Below are 13,537 nucleotides of genomic sequence, written 5' to 3' on the forward strand. Positions count from 1 at the left end.
AAGCAGAACATAGTTTGAGCCATTGTGTCCCTTGTCTGCTTTCTTATTGCTAGATCTGGCGGATTTGTGATTTTTGAGATGTTTTCTGGGTTTTAGCTACCTTAGAAATGTTTCTGCTGTATTGAACATTCATTGGTCTTTAATGATAATTTTTTGCTGCTTCATACACAGTATTCTTTTTTCTATTTTTGCAGTTTTTGGCCAGGGCTGGGTCTGAACCTGTCACCTCCAGCATATGGGGCCGGCGCCCTACCCCTTTGAGCCACAGGCGCTGCCCTGAGTATTCTTTTTTCTTTGAATTTTCTGTACTATTTTCCAGGAAGTACATGTTTCCTGGCCTGAAGGATGCAAAACAAGTTGTTGTCTCTTGAAACCTTACATAGCATGCATCTTAACAGTGTGAAGATTAGCAAGCTAATAATGGGATGTTTTCTTTTCTACCATAACTCTAATTCATAAGTGGAAAGAGAACCACAATCAAGAGAAAAACAATCCAAAGTAGATTTTTGGTGATAGAAAAATTAAATAAAACTTTGCCATTTCTATCATAAAACTTACCGTAACAGAGATGTCTAAAAATTTCAACTATGCAATCAAGTAATACATTGTGTTTGTCAGCTTTTGAATACATTAGAGTGTTTTATAGGGGACCATTCTGTTCCTTCTTTAGTTTTTTTTGTTTTTGTTTTTGAGACAGAGTCTCACTCTGTTGCCCCAGTAGATAAAGAGCCACGATGTGAGGCCAGCTCACAGCAACCTCAAACTTCTTGGTTCAAGAGATCCTCCTGCCTCAGCATCCCAAGTAGTTGGGAATACAGGTGCCCACCACAAAACCTGCCTAATTTTTTCCTGTTTTTAGTAGATACTGTGTCTGCCTCTTGCTCAAACTGGTTTTGAACTCCTTAGTTCAGGGATCCTCCTGCCTCAGCCTCCTACAGTGCCAGGATTATAGTTGTGAACCACCACACCTGGCCGTGAGAATTCTGTTCTAATAAAAATAAGAAAAAATACAATCACAGTATTTATACCAGAAGAAGCCAATATGCATAGATTATTAAACTTAGTGTGGTGATTACCAAACACTGAGAGAATTGTAATTTTCAGTTATAAATGTGTAATTTTCCCCCTCTCCCTTTCTCATGGTAACCTGATGATAATGTGCAGCCAAAAAAAAAAAAAAATTCCAAGTGTAGCCAATATTTAAGTTCTAATTAATTATTAGTATTACTAATTAATAATGATAGAAAAGAAAAGAAGGAAGTATGCTATTATTTACTGGATTTTATTTACTAGCTATGTCGATGTAAGAAGTCATTCAAACTTTCTGGCTTACCTGCTATAAATAATTTTCATAACAACCATTTGTACATGGGGATGTCATTTGTGTTATATTAAATGCTCTGTCCATATAAATTATCATTTGTCTTTAAACATCTGTATATCTGTGATGTTGCTAACACAAATGAAATAAATTAGAAATAAGGCTTCACCTAATTTTTGGATTGATATATTTCAGCTTTGATGCCAAGAGTTAACTACATGTAGATAGAATCATCCCTTGAGTTTCAGAATGATAAATGGATTACCATTTTTATAGCTAAAACGGGACTAAAAAATCATCTTCTAGTCATTGAAGATGGTGTTTGCTATTTGCATTAAATTGTGATGGTGGGTTTGTCATAGGGATGATCAAAGGTTATCCCTACTTTCTATTGATCTGTACTCAAGTATGCCATTGTCCCTGGTAGGGACACACACACATGCACATAAGCACACACACTTGATCAGTTCATCTGGCTTTTCCTTTCCATCCACTGAATCCACAAACCCTCTGCAGGTGCCATCATATGTGCCATTATAGCTAGAGAATTCCCAGAGACAAACCGAGATGGGTCAAAAATGCACATGAAAGGCACCAATTTAACCCAAATGGTTATTCTGTTTGACACACATCATATCACAGTTGGTCGCTGCAGTGTTTATTTGAATTTAAACACTGATTAGGTCCCTTGCCAGCCCTGTTTTTGCAAACACATACAAAGCCAAGTATACCAACCCTCATTAAATCAAAAGAACCATGCATAGCGTGTCAGGCAGTCATTGTTGTTATTACCAATAAACAAAAGTGTATATGTTTCCCCAGTCTGAGTGCTGAAATGTGCTCTGTGTTTATGGAGCAAGCTAAGGGGTGAGGGGGGTGGAACCTTCCTGGTTGAGCTTGTGGACTGTGGCCCTGGGCACGTACCTGGGTCTCAACATCTGTCAGCTTTCGGGTCTGCTCTGCGGTCTGCGACAGGAGGCTGGTTCCTATCTCGAGCATGGTGGCCGTGTGGTTCTGAACTGCATTCTGCTGTATCTGGGCCATCTCCAACTTCGTATTTTCCACAATGTAATTCTCAAGCTGCAAGAGATAAAGGGCAAAGCATACTACACTGTAAGTAAAGCCTTGCAGTTGGGGCATGTAATATTTACAATGACAAAACAAGACACAGCTGGCAAATCAGCCATCTGGCAGGGAGCCTCCATATCTCTGGGAGCTGGGGAAATGGAAGCAGAGCACACAGGAATCCAGTTGTCAACAAACTCCTAATACACTAATATACATACATAATAATCATAAGCATAATGGTAATTTGCACTTGGATCATGCTTTCCATTCTTGGCATCATCTTATTTAACCCTCACAGCAGAGATGCAAGTTAGAAACAGTCACCTTCATTGGTCTTTTTATTTCATAGCTTAGGCAATAGAATCAGAGAGGGTCAGGAATGAAGCCAAGGTAACCCAGCATAAATGCAGCTGAGTTCACAAAATAATTGAAATCTAAATATCGATGCTCTGCTTTTTCCATTATACCATATTGACCACTTATCTCAGAAAAGTTCAGCCTCCGGCTTCCCTTTTTGTAATGATAAATAAAAGACCATGCTGCACCAGGGGAATGGGAGGAGGACAGACCCTCAAAATTAAAACCCTTTAAGGAGCAGTAACACACGAGCCACAACATAGGAAATGAGCTGCAGAGCCCGCAAGCGAGTTAGAACCATTTTCCATGCTCTTTTGCAAACTCAAAAATAGGCACAGCCTATAAGCTGGTCTTTGCCTTTCTTGCCTTGGATAAGATTTAGTCCTTTATGGTACCCTGTCGGAGAACACTATAGTTGTAAAACAAATGGTACCATTGGGGCGAAGAAGAATTATTAAGTGACTTACTGCAAGGGAGCCTAGTAGGTACCTGGGAGAATAAAGCTGAACATATGCGCTGCCTGGAAAATACAGGGAAGCCCGCCCCTCCCTGTGAGTGCACTTGTTCCCCCCACCCACCCCACAGCATGGTGACTACATGTCATTACCCAATTACACATGTGGGGAAACTGTATCCCAGAGCAGTCAAGTCCAAGGCCACACATATTCAACTTGAGTGCTGATGTCCTTCACTCTCATACCAACACTTTAAGCCACTCGACAGTTTTGCCAAGTCGCGCTTTGCAAGCGGCGTTCCAAATCATTAACAGCTATGTGATTTTCACCGATTTAGTGGACCAAAATACATCCAACCACTTAATAATCCATAGTAACATTATTATCATGTAATAAATATAGGCTAACTGTAAATTCCCCTTTGTGAAACTTTGGCAGTTCACTTTCTAACATCATCTCTTGCTTATTTCTATTTGTCAAATATGACTGTGCCCTGAGCTAACAAAAAAAGAAAGTTTAGAATCAGACTCATAATGTTATTAATAGATTCCGAATTTGTTCTTGGTCAGTATAAGACATTCCTCTTCCTTCTTTACTCCCAAATTGGACATGAGGGGAAAGTTTTAACCTATAAAAGCTTATTGTAAAACAAATAAAAAGTAGATTATCGTAAGTATCTGAAAATTATCTTAACAAATATAAATTCTCAAGGCCAAATCTTGGCTTTATTCCAATAGAACTCATGTATGAAAACAATAAGGAAAGGGAAGAGGGAAAGAGGGTGTGTTAGATGGATTCCACGCCATGAACTTCCTTTTCTTATGATCAGCTTTCCCCACTTCAGAACCAATGCTCCGGGTGGTGGTGTCTATCCCTCGCTTCAAGAGCATGTTTGAGCCTGATAAGCCAGAATGTTCTCTTAGCAAACGTGAGTTATTCAAGAATGAAAAGACAAGTAAGGCCATTACCCTCAGTCTGGAATTTTGTCAAATTACTTTATAAAATAACTTTTTTCTCTCTGGTTAGCAAGGTGATAACAGACGTGTCTGACATGTGTGATGTCCATTTTGCTACCACAAAACCAGAGCTGGCCCAGAAAGATAGGGAGGGGGACAGATAGACCACATAGATAACAGACAGATAGAGATGGGCGATATTGATAAAAAGACTCCTTTTGAGCATGTGAATCCAAGCCATGTGTTTAGCTAGATTTACCCCGGACAGTTGTAAGTTCCATGATCTAATAATCCCTCCCCAGCAGCCAATATTTTTTCACCTTCAATTACATTGATTTATGTTTTTAACATTAATGACCAAAAGAGTTTTGACGATTACATTTGATAAATGTTTAGCAAAAGAAGGCCCAGACAGGGAAGCATAAGCAGCCTGTTCCTTACTTGCTCAGAGAATTTAGACAAAGGATATGTGGGCATATGTGTATATGAATGGGCCTACACTAAGAAGTGACAGGCAGGTCTCCATGTGAAGCTGACACTTGCCGTTTAGAGCTGAGATTTGGTAATTGCCTGCTATGTAGCAGGCACTGAGTGTTTTCCTTTTATAACTGCACCTAAACCTCACAGCAACTTCATGTGCTGTATAGATGAAATTATCGAGACTTAGAAACCCCTAAGCGACCTGCTCAAGAATTCAACCCCCAACTCCAAAAGCCATGTTCTTAACCTCTAAATTTATTCACCCTAGCACTACTTAATTACAGTAAGTGTATCATAGCTCAGGAGCCTTGAATGTTTATCAAAACTACACAAAACGAATTTAAAATGCAGATGGAGGTACAGCACACCAAAAACCTTCAAGGGAATATGTGATACTAGGAAACTATATGTTTGATAAAGCCCCTGTGGTGATTCTGATTCAGACAAACAACCGGTGCTTCTCAAAGTGTGGTCCACAGAACAACTGCTGGTACGCCGTTTGTGATCGACTAGTTATGAGATGAGAAGCTTGTGCCAGAATATAAATTATTCATCAGAAATCCTGATTACAAAATAATTAACTAGAGTTACAATCATGCTACTCATCATGGTATGTGTGTGAACAAGACTTTCTCAAAGAAAAAAGTGATTCTATAATTTACATTCTTGAGCAAGCTTCTTATATTATTACAAAATGAAGACAATTTCCTTGAGTAGCACTAATTTATACCATCAAATTTACTCTGTGATGTCAGATTCACTGTTTAACAAGAAATTTTGTTTCTTATGCAAACTTCCCTTCTGAGAGACAATTCACTACCAGTGAACCCCCGTACAGGAACTGCTCGATAATTATACATCCACTGATTATGCAGTTGGTTAGCAGAAGTCAGTTCCCATAGCTTGACTTGCTCTGGATATGATAAAAACCGTGTACCCCAGGCTTTGTGGAGGAGGACACGCTCTGGCATAGAGTGGTTACAACAAAGTTCAGCTGCTTTGCAATCCTATTTCTGTCGGATGTTGATAATTCTGTACTATTACACTTGTTTTTTGAAAACCAGAAAATTAACGCCAGCAAAGCAAGTTAGTTCTTCACACTAACATTCATCATAGCCATAAAGTGCCTCTGAATTCTGCTGACCCTGTTGTAGAACTAAAGTATGTCTCCAACATACACTAAAATTCTCATTTGGGCTGCCATGATGAGTAGCCTGAACATCATTCCAGTTAATTATTTTTTAATCAAATGTGGCTGCTTTCTCTAGGCCTTTTTAATGTGAAAGGTAATGGCATACTTAAGTAGCAAGAACCAGATGCAGTTGATTTAAAGGCCGACGAGAGAGGCAGAAGTCAAATATACAATGTGTGATTAATAAGGAGGCCTGCTTTCATGTTATCTCTGAACATTCCTCTGTAGATGTATAACTGTGAAATCCATCTTTCTGTGCCATATCAGCCAGCTTCAGGAAAGAGTTGTAACAAATTTGATTGTCTTCATATATTTCCTACTGGTTTTTTTTTTTTTTTTTTGTAGAGACAGAGTCTCACTGTACCGCCCTCGGGTAGAGTGCCGTGGCATCACACGGCTCACAGCAACCTCTAACTCTTGGGCTTACATGATTCTCTTGCCTCAGCCTCCCGAGCAGCTGGGACTACAGGCGCCCGCCACAACGCCCAGCTATTTTTTTGTTGCAGTTTGGCCGGGGCTGGGTTTGAACCCGCCACCCTCGGCATATGGGGCCAGCGCCCTACTCACTGAGCCACAGGCACCGCCCTTTCCTACTGGGTTTTAAGCTATGCTTACAGAAAATTATGGCTACCTCAAGGTTTAAAATTTCATAAACATCCAAGATATAAATTTCAAGCTTAGAAGCTGCTGACCACGAGAGCTGATGAGCTCCCTATCTGAATTATACAATTATTTGCTTATACCACCATTCCAGAGTTTTATAAAATATTGGCCAAAAGACTAGGAAAAGGAGATAGGGTGTGATTTGAAAAGCGATGACAAGGAATAGATGACTATTTCTTACCAACCATTATAAAATATAACAAAGGGACTAGGTAGAACAACACACTAAGCCTCTGGTAAGCCTAGGTATGTACCAGGTTTTCTGAATATGTATCTAGTTCATGGAGTTTTTACAACAATCCACACACTGTGTTACTTTCTTCATTTCACCGATATGTAAACAGAGGCTTGAGGAAATTAAGTAAATTGTCTAAGATCGCGTGGTGAGTTGGTGGCAGAGCTGGCATATTGCTTTGGAAGAAGCTAGATTACCCAGCAGGTTGTGTTCCATCTGAAAGGAAAATCATCCTTCAAACACAATCATGTTGCCACCGATGTTAGAGACAGATTCTGATAACACCATATTCGTGCAGGGAGTATGTAAAAGGAAAGCTACAGAAATGATGTGCTGTAACTTGTTCAAAGATAGATCATTTTTAATTTAAATATTTATACATAGATCGATGGATATAAAATCCTGGGAAATGTTGTACATGGTGAGCAAGCAAATATCCAGTCAACTGTAGGAGAAGTATTATTAAGCAGACAAAGAAAAAACATTTCTGTGAAGTTAAGATTATCAGCCATTTGTAGTTCACTTGTGAATGGCTTACCTCTGTCTTTGGCCCAGTGACTAACGTGGAGAATGAATGCCATTATACTCCATTAGGAGAGAGAGTTTCGGAAAGTTCTATTGCTGGACTCCTAATATCACTAGTGGTTCATGTTCATGGGAACCAAAATCCGTAAGAGATTATGACATTTCCCATATGTGCAATGTATTCCTATCATGTCACTTCAAGAAATCACTGCAAGAGAACTGCTAAACCAGAGCTGATCTTAAAGCACAAAGTATACTATTTCTCCACATAATTCTTAAGAAAATAACATTTTAGACCCTATAAAAATTGACAAAGGCATTGTTTGCTTAAAATATGTCATGGATTAAGTGGACCCTCCTTGAATGTTGGTGCATATGGTATTACTCAGTTATGGCAAAATAACCATGAAATAAAGGCTAAGGGTAAATAGGAGAAAGCAATAAAAAGGTAAAACACTGCAAAAAAAAGTGCCTTACATGTTGATGGTTTTACCTAATATCATCATTTCATAAATCAGTGGCAATATTGAAAATGCAACTATATCTAGGTTTAATGGCCTTATAAAAAAAGATGACTGAGGCCAAAAGTATTATTTGCAGGAATTTCTATTATTACATCTCCCAATATACTGTTTTCTTTTACCAAATGGAGAAGTATAATTGTCCTTTTAGACAATAGATCTTTTTAGCTAGCGTTTGAAACAGTTTCTGTACTGGTATATGTTACATGGGTCCCATTTCTTATTTTGTTATCGAGGAACACTTGCTATTTATGGAAGAAAGAAAACCATTAGTATAAGAGAGCTAAAAGAGACATTAAATATTATGAGCTTCAAGGATCTTGTTTTATAGACGTGGTGACTGAGGTTCAGAGAGGTTATGGAAAGCAAAGTGAAACAGCTAATCCATGTCACATGTCGAGTTGGTCCCTCAGCATGTGGGAAAGTCAGACTTACCATCAGCAGCCGGTGATGACAATGGCTGTCAATGCTATCAGCCCACCCTGTGTTTGTTTTCCTTCTTCCAACGTCCTGCATTTTCTACTTGCTTTATATATTTTGTTCTTTTTTGAGACAGAGTCTCGCTGTGCTGCCTGGGTTAGTGTGCTGTGGTATCAGCCTAGCTCACCTCAACTTCAAACTCCTGGGTTCGAGAATCTTCTTGCCTCGGCCTACCGAGTACCTGGGACTACAGGCACCTGCTGCAACACTCGGCTGATTTTCTGTTCTTAGTAGAGGCGAGAATTTCACTCTTGCTCAGGCTGGTCTTGAACTCTTGAGCTGAAGCGATCCTCCGGCTCAGCCTCCCAGAATACAAGGATTACGGTGTGAGCCACAGTGCCCGGCTCACTTGCTTTGTCTTTGTGACTCCTGATTTGTATCTGCCCTTTTCAAATACCGATTCATGCTCCCTCAGTTTTAGGGGTCTTGACTTTCTTTTAGGGACTTTTTTCTTGCTTCCTGGCACTAATGCTTACTGCCGCCCCTAAGGCATTAAGCCTGAGTAACCCCTCCATTGTATTCTGTTTATGCATCACCCCACAAGGGGTAACACCCAGATCAAGACTCTAAAATGCGGGACAGTGAGACTCTGTCTCTACAAAAAAAAAAAAAAAAGACTCTAAAATGAGTTCAGGCTTAGTGCACTGCCCTCAGCTCAGTTTATGCTCAGCTTGTATGGGCTAATTGTGTATGGTGTGCTAAGCTTGGTGCCAAATACTACGGGTACAATGAGCAGAGCCTGGCAGGAAACAGAAACACGTGGACTGATCATTGCAATAGATTAATAAATGCTGTGATGGAGTCTACCTCTGACTAGATTTCTCTCTTGAGAAGACTATTCTCAAATAGTCTTATTGATGCGTGGTAGGGAGACAATTGCAGTTAATGGTGTTAACCAGGTGAGCAGACTTTCACGATATCACCTCTAAAGGAACAGCAGCAGCACCCCCACTGAGGGACATGGAGAAGCTATCAAGGGCGCCCAGAGAATCCCATATGAACAAACCCTCCTGCAGTTGCTTTTCTTGGTTGTAACTCTTGTAAGACCACATTTTTGTGGCTGAAGAAAGTTGCCAAAGTCATTTATAGTGAGTGCCCCAGAGTTGGGCCAGGACCCAGGAAAGTCATTCCCTCTTTGTATAAACAAATGAGAAGTCTCCTGTGCCAAGACACGTTTTACTAGCCTGGCACCTCTCTTGTACACCCACCTTCTCACACAAGGAAAATGTCAGGTCATGAAACCTTAACAATACTTGGTTCTGCTTAATTTTTCCCTTTACCTTTTCAAAAAGGCAGATGGTATATAAAGAGCACCATCATCCAGGGGTCAGGATACCTGGACTTGAATCCAGGTACTAACATGGATTTACTCCATGACCTTGGACAAGTCAATTCAGCAATTTGGGTTTAAGATTTTCATATCTGAAATGAAAGGCTGGATTTGATTATTCCTAATGACTTGTGAAGCTTTCATATTCCTTGATTTAAAACTTCCTTTATAAAGTATGGGAGCCTATAAGATTTGGATTTAAATTTATTATAAAAAGTTGAAATATGAATGTGTGTATCTATAAAATGTATATTACGTATTCTCAACAGCAACAAGGAACGATGATACCAGAGATACAACAGAAGGGCCCAGGATCAAGTCTCTATAGCAGACACATCTGTTTTAAGATGAAGAGCTGCAATCTCTGAATCTCGTCATCCCCAGCCATCGTTCTATTCTAAATATACTCCTTGTCTTCCTCCAACACAACTTGGCCTTTTTCCTGTGTGTGTGTCTCTCTGTGTGTGTGTGTGTGTGTTTAATCACAATGAATGGCACTACTATCACCTCCCCCCTCCTCCAAGTCCCAGGGAATCACCATGACTATACTTCTCTTCATTCTGTACGTTCAGTGAGCACCAGAATGTGTCGCTTCTGTCTCTTGGAGGCTGAGTCCACTCTGCTCCCCACTTCCCTCTCTCCCTACCATATTACTTTAACTTCACAGAAAATGACTAAGGTCAGACTTTCATCATTTTTCTTCTGGGTTTGTTAATGGCCCCATAACTGGTCTCCTGGACTCCAGACTTGCTTCCTCCAATTCACCATCCATGGCGCAGCCAAAAGGATCTATCTAAAGCACAGATTTGGCCTTGTCATGCCACTGCTTAAATCCCTTCAGTGGCTGCCTGCAGACAAAGCCAAAAACTCCTTATTTTAGTACAGAAGACCCTTGACCGTGGGGACCCTGCGCTTTCACCCTACACGTACCCTGTGCTCCAGACACAACAAATTACCAAACCATTCACATTTTGCCAAACACACACTATTCTCTTTCATTTCACCATGTCTTGGGGGATTTCAAATGGGCCATTTGAAATGGCCCACCTAGAATGGTTCTTTTCTGTCTCCTTCTCCCTTGTCTTGGGCTAGATTCTGTTCAAACTTGGGTCAAACTTTTCCTCCTCTAGGAAGCCTTTCATGAATCCCCTTTCTGTATTCCCGTTCAGCATCTGTGCCCTTTTTTCCATAACCAGCCCAGCACACCATTAGTTCTTAAACATAAGAACTGTCTGGTTCAACTTGGTATCACTCCCCCTCACTGCCTGGCGTGGAGTGGATGGAGACTCAGTACCATTCAGATAAATCAATGAATGAATAAGTAAATGAATTTGTGCATGAAAATATGGACAGTCTCCAGTTGTGAGCTTAGCCTAATTACATTTGTCTTTCTAAGTAAGAAATACCATACTAACCATTATCAATGATCCCTTCCTGAATGGCAATGTGACCATAAATGAAGCAAAAGTACACAGGTCTGAGGACAAATATCGTCACTTACTGGACCGTATCACTCTGTCTTATCTTACTCTGTCTTTATACTTTATGTTTCCAATCATCTCTACTGTGAGTAATTATGTTAATCAAGGAACATCCAGGAAGGGCATTAAAAATTAACAGTTTTTAATCATCGTGTCATACGTAAAAGCTAAAAAAAGTAAAACTGAATTTTGTTCCTTGACAAGGCTTGGAATGTAAGCATGTTACAAATGCTGGAATGAAGGCACATGTGTCCTGCCTGTCTGATGGGATAGAATAAAGAAAGGAATGAATCCTCTAAATGAGGAAATCAAGGAAGTTTTCCCAGAGGCAGTTACAAATGAACGTGGCAGGGAGGGCATAGGTTTCTTATGTCTTTCTTGATATATAAATAAAAATATGCCCTGGAAAACTTGGAGGTGGGGTGATAAGAAAGGACAGAAGGAAGGGTATGACAGCGAGGAAGGAGCAGATGACCGTCCTGCCCCCTCCTTGAATGTGCTTCTCAGGAAGTCAAGGGATAAATCACCCAGAAGGGTGATAAATCAAGGGCATGCTGTCGAGGTCACACCGCTCACATAAGGCCAGCGTATGACACAGGATTTTTAATACGAGATTCACGTGGAAGGCTCAAGCAGGTAATTAATTTACTGTATTTTACAACACACTAAGCATAAAGTTTACCCATTTGATAATGTATGTAAGTGTGTATGCTGTGTGTAAGTGTGTGATACACACACAGAAATAAATTAGCACAATTTTGCTCTCATACACATATATTCCTATGTGTGTCAAGTTCTACATTCACACTTTGTATTTACATTTGTTTTGTTGTGGTTTGTTTAAAGATCCGTTTAAAATAACCAATGCACCACTTTTCTTTTAAGTGAGGTGTATTTAATGTAGGTACATCACTGTAGCTGTTAAAGCCTGTTAAACTGTCATGGACAGCTCCAGTATCCTGCCTAACAACCAGAAATGTTACTCCCAAATTCTGAATGTATACACAGATGGCAGAAATATGGAAGAACCATAAAACTAGTAGGTATGCATTGTTTTCGAACGATAAAAGGGATCATTTTGAAACTAAACAAGATACTGTTTCAAGGAGAAAATTGCTAACGTGTCTCCCTTTAATGCAATGCTTTTGAGTTTCTTGCTTATCTGAAATGCAATTTAACCCCCTGCGTGCTACCCTGAATACAATCTGGTTCACTTAAAAAGCGAAAAGCTTTGACATTTGAACTGCAGACCACCCCAGCAGCTGGGGAAGGCTGTGGGGGACTGCAGCATAAAAAAAGAGGCCACAGGATAACTCTTCTAAGAGACCTTCTGCAAACTACTTTTGGTTTCTCTTTTGACTAATGACAGTGATGCAAAGGAATAGTTTATGATGATCATCATTTCAAAGAAAACTTCTGCATTTAAATGAAGCACTACAGGGCCTGGCATGCAATTTAAATACTCAGTAGATGGTATGAGATATTAGTAATAAAAGTTCAAAAGCCTTAATAATTAAGAGATTTATAGATTTCGCAGGAATACCATTATTAGGTAGAAAATTGTCATCCTTTTACTCTAGTATTTCATATGAAATTGCAAGGTTTTAGCACTTAAAATCAAACCCAAGTCCAATAAAACCTCTTCATTCAATATTCTAACTTTTGAGGATGTTGTCACTGTTTCATTTATGCTACTTCCTATCTTGAAATAAAATTGCTCTGTTTTTCTTTTTCTTTTCTGTAAGCTCTCTTAAGTTTGAGTTTGTAACTAATTTCCCTTCATCTGCTTAGCAAGGCAGAATAAATTATAAAAGCGTGTGTATATGTGTGTATGTGTGTGTATGTGTGTGTGTATGTGTGTGTATGTGTGTGTGTGTGTGTGTGCTTTCTTCTACAATATGGGATCACTCAATGGAATGTGTAACAAGTTTGTACAGGCATAAAGCTGTCAATGTCATTGTATCATAAACATTCCAAAGCATTATGTGTGAGGTCCAACTAATTTCTTATGAATAATATTTGTTGAGTAGTTCTTATTTCAATTGCTGTTAGTCCGAGTCCTGAACGAATTCTTAGGATGGAAATTGGCATTAAAAGCACAAGAAAGTGATAATTATGGCTGACATCTTATACATGAAATAAAAGGCCTACTTTTTCTCACTAGATCAAAAGACTGCAGACACTAGGTATTGTTTCTTCTCTCACAAAGGCCATTTAGTGCCCTGGTGATGCTTGTTACATCTCAAGTACTGTTGGAGCCAGAGCCCAAATTACCATTATAATGAATGTTCTTCTGAGATTTAACCACATATTACAAGAGAATGAAACTAAACATGAGTAATTGCAAATAATACCTGCTCTCATTACTACCAGTGTTGCCAGGGGAATTTTGTAGAAGTCAGTTGTAAAGACTCATCCGTGTAGTTCTGGGAGCTGGAGCTCACCTGCTGGTGTTCCTCCCCATTTCATCTGC

The 13,537-nt window shown here is 39.6% G+C and overlaps 1 protein-coding gene across 2 annotated transcripts in view; it reads right to left on the minus strand.

Annotated features, from left to right (window-relative positions):
• Positions 1–13,537, minus strand: part of ANGPT1 (angiopoietin 1) — a 249,671-nt gene that overhangs the window by 99,032 nt on the left and 137,102 nt on the right. Inside the window, exon 2 of one of the 2 annotated variants that reach the window (XM_053559457.1) lies at positions 2,246–2,401. In XM_053559457.1, coding sequence (XP_053415432.1) covers positions 2,246–2,401 — 156 coding nt within the window. Of the gene's footprint in view, positions 1–2,245; positions 2,428–13,537 lie in introns of both variants that reach the window. The other variant, XM_053559458.1, reaches the window with a different exon arrangement.

This window comes from Nycticebus coucang, chromosome 13, assembly GCF_027406575.1.
Source record: "Nycticebus coucang isolate mNycCou1 chromosome 13, mNycCou1.pri, whole genome shotgun sequence".
NCBI classification, from domain to species: Eukaryota; Metazoa; Chordata; class Mammalia; order Primates; family Lorisidae; genus Nycticebus; species Nycticebus coucang.